The sequence below is a fragment of the Salvia hispanica genome, chromosome 1 (assembly GCF_023119035.1).
Source record: "Salvia hispanica cultivar TCC Black 2014 chromosome 1, UniMelb_Shisp_WGS_1.0, whole genome shotgun sequence".
Taxonomy (NCBI): domain Eukaryota; kingdom Viridiplantae; phylum Streptophyta; class Magnoliopsida; order Lamiales; family Lamiaceae; genus Salvia; species Salvia hispanica.
The window spans coordinates 28,562,261-28,572,022 of NC_062965.1; the positions used below are offsets into that span (position 1 = coordinate 28,562,261).

At 35.4% G+C, this 9,762-nt stretch overlaps 3 protein-coding genes across 3 annotated transcripts; 1 reads left to right on the plus strand and 2 right to left on the minus strand.

Annotated features, from left to right (window-relative positions):
- LOC125219582 lies at nt 1–1,197 on the plus strand. Its single transcript, XM_048121604.1, has 4 exons — nt 1–280; nt 371–453; nt 809–864; nt 957–1,197. The coding sequence occupies exons 1-4, from the start codon at nt 109–111 to the stop codon at nt 1,033–1,035; spliced, it is 390 nt and encodes a 129-aa protein (XP_047977561.1). The 5' UTR covers nt 1–108; the 3' UTR covers nt 1,036–1,197.
- Nucleotides 1,198–1,546: 349 nt separating this feature from the next.
- Nucleotides 1,547–3,776, minus strand: LOC125219566 (loganic acid O-methyltransferase-like). The gene is made up of 3 exons (XM_048121581.1): nt 3,699–3,776; nt 2,683–2,785; nt 1,547–2,605 (listed from the first exon to the last, which is right to left on the minus strand). Exons 1-3 carry the CDS (start codon nt 3,728–3,730, stop codon nt 1,652–1,654), a joined length of 1,089 nt encoding a protein of 362 aa, XP_047977538.1. The 5' UTR covers nt 3,731–3,776; the 3' UTR covers nt 1,547–1,651.
- Nucleotides 3,777–3,913: 137 nt separating this feature from the next.
- On the minus strand, nt 3,914–5,367 carry LOC125219573 (loganic acid O-methyltransferase-like). Its single transcript, XM_048121593.1, has 2 exons — nt 5,180–5,367; nt 3,914–5,100 (listed from the first exon to the last, which is right to left on the minus strand). The coding sequence occupies exons 1-2, from the start codon at nt 5,246–5,248 to the stop codon at nt 4,144–4,146; spliced, it is 1,026 nt and encodes a 341-aa protein (XP_047977550.1). The 5' UTR covers nt 5,249–5,367; the 3' UTR covers nt 3,914–4,143.
- Between the last annotated feature and the right edge of the window lie 4,395 nt (nt 5,368–9,762).

Consider the following 9,762-nt stretch of genomic DNA (forward strand, 5'->3'; position numbering starts at 1 on the left):
ATTTATATCTCACTTCCATACATAACCGACTCAACGCACCGAAAAAGCATCGAAGATCGTCGAGAAGTTTGGCTAATACAACACGAAGAATTGAATACCAGAGAAGAAATGGCATTGCAGTGGATGATTATGGCGTATCTGGTGGCAGCGGAGGCCGCGCTGGCCGTTGTCCTCACTCTTCCCTCGCCCAAAGCCATACGATCTCGGATTGTGGCAGCCGTCTCGCTAATTCTCAAGCCAGCACTCTTTATCGTACCATTTGCCGGATTCCAGCTTCTCGGTATGCTCCTCTTCCCCTTCACCCCGATTGATTCTCGATTTTCGTGATCGAATTCAATTGCGTGTTTATTTTCATTGCAATTTTTGTTAGATATATACTGGAAGAATGAGCATCGGTTGATGTGCACTGGAGAGGTCTGCACCGCCGCGGAGAGGAATCGCTATGAGAAATCGGTATTGGCTTCCACATTAGTTTTTGTCGCTGAATTTTTTTGATTGTGCGCTGGTTAATCAGTGTTTTTATCAGGAAATTACGGAATTAGTAATTTATTTATGTGAGATTAAGCCGTTGTTATTTGATAATATCTCTCACTTTTCGTCTTGGAATGAATCTATGCTTGTTCTGGAAATTGCAATTTAGGTGGAAACTTCGTTTTTGGTTGATGTGGTTGTTACATTGTTGAATACGCTTATTGATGTTCATGTATGTTGATTTCTATAGACTATAGTCCTCTGTTGAAGCAGGAATTTATTCAAATATGGATTTGGTAAAAAACTCAAGTGTGTTTATCAATGTGACTGATTACAGATGTACAAGTCTCAGAGGAATGGAGTGCTGTGCGTTGCGGCTTGCCTCCTTTACTGGTAAACTCTCAACTTCATGGCCCTGAGTTTGTTCTCTTGAGTCTTGCATGATATTGTTACATTTACATCTTGCCTTTGAATTGTTGGTGCAGGTGCATCTTCCGCATTTGCTGTTATAATAAACAGATCGAACGCATTGAGGAAGTCGAGAAGAGGAACAAGGAACACTAGTACATATCTTTCTCCATCCATTTTGTTTTTGTCAAATGCGGGTAGATGCGAGGCTGCAAATGTCTCTATGCTAGTTTTTCATATATTTGTGTCTGTTGTTTAGCTCTATAGTTTGTCTGACTCGTGGATTCTGCAAATAAATATAGTTGTTATGTTAGCTCATTTATACGTACAGTTTACTTTGCTCCTGTTGTGTAGGTTTTTATCTTACTCTCTCTCATGAATTGTGGGTTCTGCAAATGCATATAGTTGTTAAGTTATGCTCATTTAGGTGTACAGTGTACAGTTTGTTTTGCTCGTGTCCGATAGGTTCCATCTTACTCCGGTATGGATTTAGGAATCTATAGAATAGACAGCAGACACTGCAACACTTTTTGCAGTAGATGAAGAAACTGCACCAGATAGGATTATGAGTTACTTATTCCCCCGATTTGAAAATGAATTGAATACGCATTAGGTAAATGACTTAGCTCACCTAACCGGAAAATCAAAGCCACAAAATAACAGCAGCTCAAATAAAAAATAGTAAGTAATTTATAATATAAAACGACAGCTGAATTGTTATTAACAGTGCAGAAGATGAACCAAAAGCTGATTCAACATGAACCAGAATACCTCACTTGCGCTTGAGCACAACAAGCAGTTGAGTAGACTTAATATACCCAGATTCAAAAACGTGCGACATTTCTTGAGCTTTGTCTGAAACCTTAGCGAACATTTTCTCAACAACAGAATCTCCAAAGTGAGCTAGAAAGACCCCTTCCAGTGAAGCTCTCATGTGCATTATGGAACTAGCTACATCAATGGGTCCATCAACCTTGGACCTTGGATCTGTGAGCTCCATTTTCTCAATGCTAAAACATCCATTATTTTCTATCACCCTCTTCATCTCCCCCATTTCTGGAGCATAGACCGGCAAGTTGAACTTGTCTATTTTATCTTTATCTACAACTCCCTCATTAGCTAACTCCATTAGGCTATATCCAAAGTAACTGAACAGGACACCAGCAGGGTGGTTGGAATGGGAGACTCCATCAGGAGTTCCCGGCACGACCAGAACCAAAACTCCTCCTTTTACAATCTCCTCAGCTCTCGCACTCATAAAACATGATAAATCCTTTTCGTACTGATCAGAGTAGGCCTTGACGACCTCTTCGGGCGCTCCGGGGTAGTGGATTCTGCCCTCGTTATGCACCCCTTGTGGCTGCTTGGAGAGCCACTGGAGAGCGTAGGAGGAGTGCGCCACGGTGATGGATCTGTGGGGAAAGAGGCGGCCGTGGAATGAGCCCGCCACCGCGGCAGCGTAGTACTGCCTCTCCAGTGGGAGGGAGGCAAAGAGGGTGTTGAAATCATTGCCGAGGTGGTCGTTGAAGAATACTTGGAATTCTAGGGTTTCGGAAGGCCATTTCTTCTGCACTGCTTCTATTAGATTTTGAACTGTGAAGAACGTGTTTGGCCCGACCGAACACCCTAAATCTGCTATTGCCACTTTGGTCGACATCGACTCAACATCCAGGCTCCTGACCACTGCTTCTTCTATCATTTCCTTCACTGCATCCGACGCTAGTTTCTGCGCCAGAATGTAATGAGATTAGAGATTCGATATTACTAATTTAGTGCAAAATGATATGAAAATCTGTGGTGAACCTGGTATTTGGAGTTTTTGGTGTAGCTGTATTCAGAATCACCACCTTTCATTGGAAAAGTTTCACCCATTTCTGCACTTATCTTTACTTTGACAATATCTAAACTGTAAGATTATGATATATCTTTCATATGATGAGTAATTAAGAATCAGAGGCAGTTAGTAATGAAGTACTAGTTATTGTGTGAAGGAACCAAAAGTCAGACTTGTCTGCTTAACATATCTTCCAACTTTGGCCGGTCAGATTCAGTATATCATCAATAGAAAATAGAACAGATTTGGAGGTTGCACCATAATTATATAGAAAATAGTAGAATGACATATGCCATGAGGCCCATGACAAATAAGTATTTACTTGTAAACAATACTACAATACCTCAGATCCAATCAAACCCAGTTTAATAATCTTTCATTAGCTAGTCGGTTCTAACTTCTAACTAAGTTCATTTATCAAACTCATACAATTGAGCTCCAATCAGCAGCATATCTGTTATTCTTTACGTCCCACTTAAGATGTCCATTTTTTATATTTAGAAATAAATATATCTTTTCTCTCTTCATTAAAATGTGCAATCACAATTTTCACTCTAATTTATCACACTTAACAGGGTTCCAGTCTACTTTATCACACTCTACTTTGACACACTTAAGAGGGGTGGATCCTCTGTTGTTCCGCAACACACCAAATTATGCTGTTCTCTAAACGCATAAAACAAAGAATGAGACGACATATCATATTCATCTCTTTTCCTCTTAATATTTTATTAATTATGGTTATGATTTTCCCTTTAAATACTAAATCAACTAAATTTATAAATTAGCATACTCCTTCCGCCCCAAGGAAGATGACCCCTTCCTTGGTCGGGATGGGATTTTATGCAGCTTATTTTGTGTGTTATGCTAATTTAAACCAACTGTTTGTTTTGCTCGTGTCACATAGGTTCCATCTTTCTCTCTCTCTTGAATTGTGGATTCTGCAAATAAATATAGTTGTTATATTATGCTAATTTAGACATACTGTTTGTTTTGCTCGTGTCGTATAGATTCCATCTTACTCTCTCTCTGTCATGAAATGTGGATTCTGCACATAAATAGAGTTGTTGAGTTATGCTCATTTAGACGTACGGTTTGTTTTGGTCGTGTTGTATAGGTTCCATCTTACTCCGGTATGGAAGTAGGAAACTACATAGACTAAGACAGCAGATATGCAACATATTTTTTTACTAGAATCACTAGATGAAGGAAACTGCACCAAATAGAATAATGAGTTATCTTGTTCAATGAATGATTACACATTAGGTGAATGACTTAGCTTCACCTAATCAGAAAATTAAAGCCACAAAATAACAACAGCTCAAATCAAAACTAGCAAGTAATTTATAGTAATATAAAACAACAGATGAATCCTTATTAATAGTGAAGAAGATGGACCAAAAGCTGATTCAACATGAACTGAGAATACCTCATTTGCGCTTGAGCACAACAAGCAGTTGAGTAGACTTATTATACCCAGATTCAAAAAAGTGTGACATTTCTTGAGCTTTGTCTGAAACCTTAGCGAACATTTTCTCAACGACAGAATCTCCAAAGTGAGCTGAGAAGACCCCCTCCATTCCAGCTCTCATGTGCATTATCAGTTTAGCTACATCAATGGGTCCATCAACCTTGGACCTTGGATCTGTCAGCTCCATTTTCTCAATGCTAAAACACCCATTGTTTTCTATCACCCTCCTCATCTCCCCCATCGCGGGAGCATAGATTGGCAAGTTGAAATTGTCTATTTTATCTTTATCCACAACTCCCTCATTAGCTAACTCCATTAGGCTATTTCCGAAGTAATTGAACAGGACACCAGCAGGGTGGTCGGAATGGGAGATTCCGTCAGGGGTTCCCGGCACGACCAGAACCAATACTCCTCCTTTCACAATCTCCTCAGCTCTCGCGCTCATGAAACATGACAAATCCTTTTCGTATTGATCCGAGTAGGCCTTGACCACATCTGTGCCCGTGCCGGAGTAGTGGATTCTGCCCTCGTTATGCACCCCTTGAGGCTGCTTGGAGAGCCACTGGAGAGCGTATGAAGAATGCGCCACGGTGATGGAGCTGCGAGGGAAGAGGCGGCCGTGGAACGACCCTGGCACCGCAGCAGCGTGGTACTGCCTCTCCGGTGGGAGGGAGGAGAAGAGGGTGTTGAAATCGTTTCCGAGGTGGTCATTGAAGAATACTTGGAATTCTAGGAGTGTTTCGGATGGCCATTTCTTCTGCACTGCTTCTATCAGATTTTGAACGGTGAAGAACGTGTTTGGCCCAACTGAACACCCTAAATCTGCTATCGCCACTTTGGTCGACCTTGGTTCTGCATCTAGGCTCCCGATCACTGCCTCTTTTATCTCGTCCTTCACTGCATCCGACGCTAGTTTCTGCGCCGGAATTGCAATGAGATCAGAGGAATCCTCAGTTACTAATTAAGTGCAAAATGATGGCGATATAAGTATTTACCTGGTAATTGGAGTTTTTGGTGTAGCTGTATTCAGAATCACCACCTTTCATTGGAAAAGTTTCCCCCATTTCTGCACTTTGACAAGATCTAAAATGTAAGATTATGATATATTGTGTGAAGGAACCAAAAGTCAGACTTGTCTGCTTAACTCATCTTCCAACTTTGAATGGTCAAGTTCATTATATCATCTTCCCATAATAGATAATTGAACAGATCTCAAGGCTGCAGCATAATTATTTAGAAACGTAGGCCATGACAATATAAAGTACACCAATCACTGCAGCATTATTATTTTAAAAATATGCATTGTTTTATTAATTTTTTATTTTAGGTACCTGGTACTAGGGAGTTTTGTTATAACTGTATTCACAATCACCACCTTTCATTGGAAATGTTTCCCCCATTTCTGCACTTGTCTCTAATATCATACATTATTCTCTGTACTTTAATACATTATCTATTTTCTTTAATATATGTGGAAAAAAGAAATGTCTCTATTATCTAAAAGGAACGGAGGGACAACATAGTGTAGTTATTTTGAAAATAAGACATGCACCATGATGCTATCACTGCAGCATTATTATTTTAAAAATATGCCATGACAAATATTAAGAAAAAGAAATTCCAACACTTCCATATACTTTTTAATTGAAAGATACTCAACTTACCCCAGTTTTAAGAATGTGACTTATGCATTTGTTTTATCCGTCAATCGTCATAAACAAGTAAAAATGAGAGTATAACAAATACTCCACTAGAAGACAACCTAGCATTTGAATTTCAAGAGCCCGAGCATTCATGGACTTTCATTTTTTGAACATAAATGGTTGAATATCATATTGTTTTCTTATTTCTTTGATTTTTATTTGAGTTTAATTAAGGAAAGATGGTTGTGGAAGATAACAAGTCCTAGGGTTGAGTATTTAGTTTTCGGTTCTTTTTCTTTTTTTTTTTCAAACTGAACCGAAAAATCAATTTTTTGTGAAAATAAAAATTGTATCAAACCAAATTATATGTGAATTATAAGAACTGATCCTGAACCAAAAAAATCAAATGCATAGATATATCCAACAAAATACACACATACAAAAAAATCCGAAAAACCAAAATTGCACAATATATGAAAAAAGCTGTTAAAAAATTAAAAATTATTTTTCTATAATTATCACAAGAATATAGTATTGTATCGTATCGACTAAAATAAGAGAGTTGTTTTGTTTTTTGTTAAAAGAGGAAATCAATCACTTGCAGTAGGATAATCAAAAATGGAAAGTTGATCACTTAGTGTTGAACGGAAGGAGTAATAAAAGGCAATTTGATATTTTTATTTTTTTTTCGGTTATATATATCCGAGCAGAACCGGAAAACCAAAATTTGTGTTTGTTTCGAATCAGATACTCAGACATTTTTCGCATCCCACACAAGTTCTTGCCAGAATCAAAACATCTTATTGTGATTAGTGTGTGACTAGAATTACATATTAAAATCACATCACATAGACAAAAATCGATAATCATAAAATTTCAAGTTTTATTAAAATCCAAGTCACACAATACGTGCAAAGATTGGATAAGCCCAATTACTACATTTTAGAAAGATGCACAATTATATTCACAGTTACAAACTAAAGTGCCACCAACTCCATTGGAAGCACAAAATCCTTGCCCTTCTTCGAATGCAGCCATGCAATATTCTTGACAATCTGCAGGGATACAACCTCTTTTGTCAAATACTCCTATAGTCGTGCATTTTTTTGCCCATTCACTTCAAAAACTGCACTAAACACAACTGCAAAAACAAATTTTAAATTTTTTTCAATAAAAAGTACTATGTTTAAAATTCTGAAATAAAATATATCTATATATATATACATGATAAGACAAGGAAGAGAACTAGAGATAATTTAGCCATTCTATTAATTATTAATTCAACCTTTTTTTTTGCTCGCCTCTAATAATATATTTTAATGGTGTGCCATTTTCTCACTTATATAGGGCCTGTAACTAAGCTATATCCAAAATAGGAAAAGATATCACATTGTATCATATATAATAAATTCTAATTATTCACTATTATTAATTCAACCTTTTTTTTTGCTCGCCTCTAATAATATATTGTAATGGTGTGCCATTTTCTCACTTATATAGGGCCTGTAACTAAGCTATATCCAAAATAGGAAAAGATATCACATTGTATCATATATAATAAATTCTAATTATTCACTATTTTATTTCAAATATTGTTAATTTCCATGTATAGTAGCGCCAATTAAGCAAGTACTAATACACCAAAGTCAGATTTGGCTGCTTAATCAAATAGTATATTTTTATATTGGGTGGGGCATGACTTTCAAATTCTTCTCTTTATAGAAGATTTGAAGTTATCATTAATATTATTTTAGAAATGGCATGTGCCGACCTGTATCCTAGCTTATTCTCGCTGAAGAATAGTACTACTTGGTATTCTATATATTATTTCCTTTACTGCTTCTGAGATCAGAGATTCGATATTACTAATTTAGTGCAAATTTATATGATGATGTATAAGTTTCATGGTAATTGGAGTTTTTGGTATAACTGTAGTCAGAATCACCACCTTTCATTGAGTGTGATGAGTATTTAGATAATCAGCGGCAGTTACATGACGTTATGCATTAATAGAGTCGTTTTCTATTTTGAGATAATCCACATTAAAAGAGTTGTATCCATTTTTGAAAAAAATTAGCACATTTTTCTTTCTGCAATTATCTAGCTACTTTATTTTCTATCATACGTTATTCTCTCTACGTGGTGACTGATAAAAAGAAATGTCTCTATTACCTAGGAGGAACGGAGGGACGACATAGTGTAGTTATTTTGAAAATAAGCATGTGCCATGATCCTATCACCGCAGCATTTTTTTATTTAAATACTAGTAAGAAATTCCAACATATTCATGTACTTTTTAATTGAACTTACCCCAGTTTTTAAGAATGTGACTTATGCACTTGTTTTATCTGTAATTTTGTCATAAACAACAAGTAAAAATGATAGTACTCCACTAGAAATAACCTAGCATTTGAATTTCAAGAGCCTGGACATTCATGAAATTTCATTTTTTTAACATAAATGGTTGAAGATCATGATATTGTTTTCTAATTTCTTTAATTTGTTTGAGTTTAAGGTCACTTTCTAGTCCAGGTATAATTTTAAATTTTAATACCATCTGCAACAACCTGTGAATTAAATTCAAAGTCAAAAAGCATAAACATCGAACTCAAAATTACTACAACTTAGAGGTTGGAACTAATGCATTCATAATTTCAAATTATATACTACTCCATAACTATATACAATAATTAATTACTTGATATCTATTGAGATTCATTTCAAAATTGCTAATCAAATTGCAAATTGGGATGTATGATATCTCGACACAAGTTAACAATAAGTGCCAACAACTAAGGCTGAAAATTTTGAAGGAATTCGATTTTATCATACAAAATCAGAGCAACAATGTTCTTGACAATTATTGAAAATAAATGCTACATAGTTAAACGTACAGAACTTCAATACTACTGTATAAAACTTTGGCTGAACACTAAACTTGAGAGAGTGAAAATATACATCAATGACACATTTCATGAGCTATTGATATTTCTTATATCCAACTCTAAATGATATTCTTGTGAGCCGCTGTGAAATAATATGTTCTTGTATAGATGTATTTCGTTATATTTAACTAATATTACTTTGTTAAGAGGATGAAAGATGGTCGTGGAAGATAACAAGTCCTAGGGTTGGTATTTAGTTTTCGGTTCTTTTTTTTTCAAATTGAACGGTAAAATCAAAAGTTGTGAAAATAAAAATTGAACCGAACCAAACCGAACCGAATTAAATCTAAATTATAAAAATCGATCAGAACCGAAAAATTAAAATTGCATAGATATATCCAAAAAATACAAACCAAAATCCAAACTACAAAAGTCGATCCGAAAAACCAAAATTGCACAATACAAAAATAAACTGGAAAAAAAATAAAAAAATATTTTTCTATAATTATCACAAAAATATAGTCTTATCAACTAATTAAAATATCCAAAACAAGTACAAATATAAAATCTAAATATTATTACATTTATTAATTTATAAAGCAATACAAATAGAGTTTGTTTTTAGTTATAGTATATACATATATATTATACAATATAAGTAGGAGTATAATATTAAAAGGAAATTTGATTTTTTGATTTTTTTTTTCAGTTTTATATATCCAAACAAAATCGAAAAACCAAAATTTGTGTTTGGTTCGGATCGGATACTCGGCTATTTTGCCCACCCCACACTAGTCGATGCGAGAATCAAAACATATTAGTGTGATTAGTGTGACTAGAATTACACATTAAAATCACATCACATAGATAAAATACTCATAAAATTTCAAAGTCTTACTCAAATCTAAGTAACACAATGTGTGCAAAGATTGGATAAACCAATTACATTCTAGAAAGATGCACAATCATATTTGCATTTACAAACTAATATGCCACCATCTATAGAATTGGAAGCACAAAATCCTTCTCCCTTGAACTCAGCCTTGCAAT

Coding starts and splice junctions, on each gene's coding strand:
- LOC125219582 (XM_048121604.1), top strand. CDS start 109: ATGGCATTGCAGTGGATGATTATGGCGTATCTGGTGGCAGCGGAGGCC. Junction 454..808: donor GGAATCGCTATGAGAAATCG/GTATTGGCTTCC, acceptor GACTGATTACAG/ATGTACAAGTCTCAGAGGAA. Junction 865..956: donor GCGGCTTGCCTCCTTTACTG/GTAAACTCTCAA, acceptor TTGTTGGTGCAG/GTGCATCTTCCGCATTTGCT.
- LOC125219566 (XM_048121581.1), bottom strand. CDS start 3,730: ATGGAATCTATACGACACGAGCAAAACAAACA. Junction 2,786..3,698: donor CGACACGAGCAAAACAAACA/GTATGTCTAAAT, acceptor ATAATCTTACAG/TTTAGATATTGTCAAAGTAA. Junction 2,606..2,682: donor CCAAAAACTCCAAATACCAG/GTTCACCACAGA, acceptor ATTCTGGCGCAG/AAACTAGCGTCGGATGCAGT.
- LOC125219573 (XM_048121593.1), bottom strand. CDS start 5,248: ATGGGGGAAACTTTTCCAATGAAAGGTGGTGATTCTGAATACAGCTAC. Junction 5,101..5,179: donor CCAAAAACTCCAATTACCAG/GTAAATACTTAT, acceptor ATTCCGGCGCAG/AAACTAGCGTCGGATGCAGT.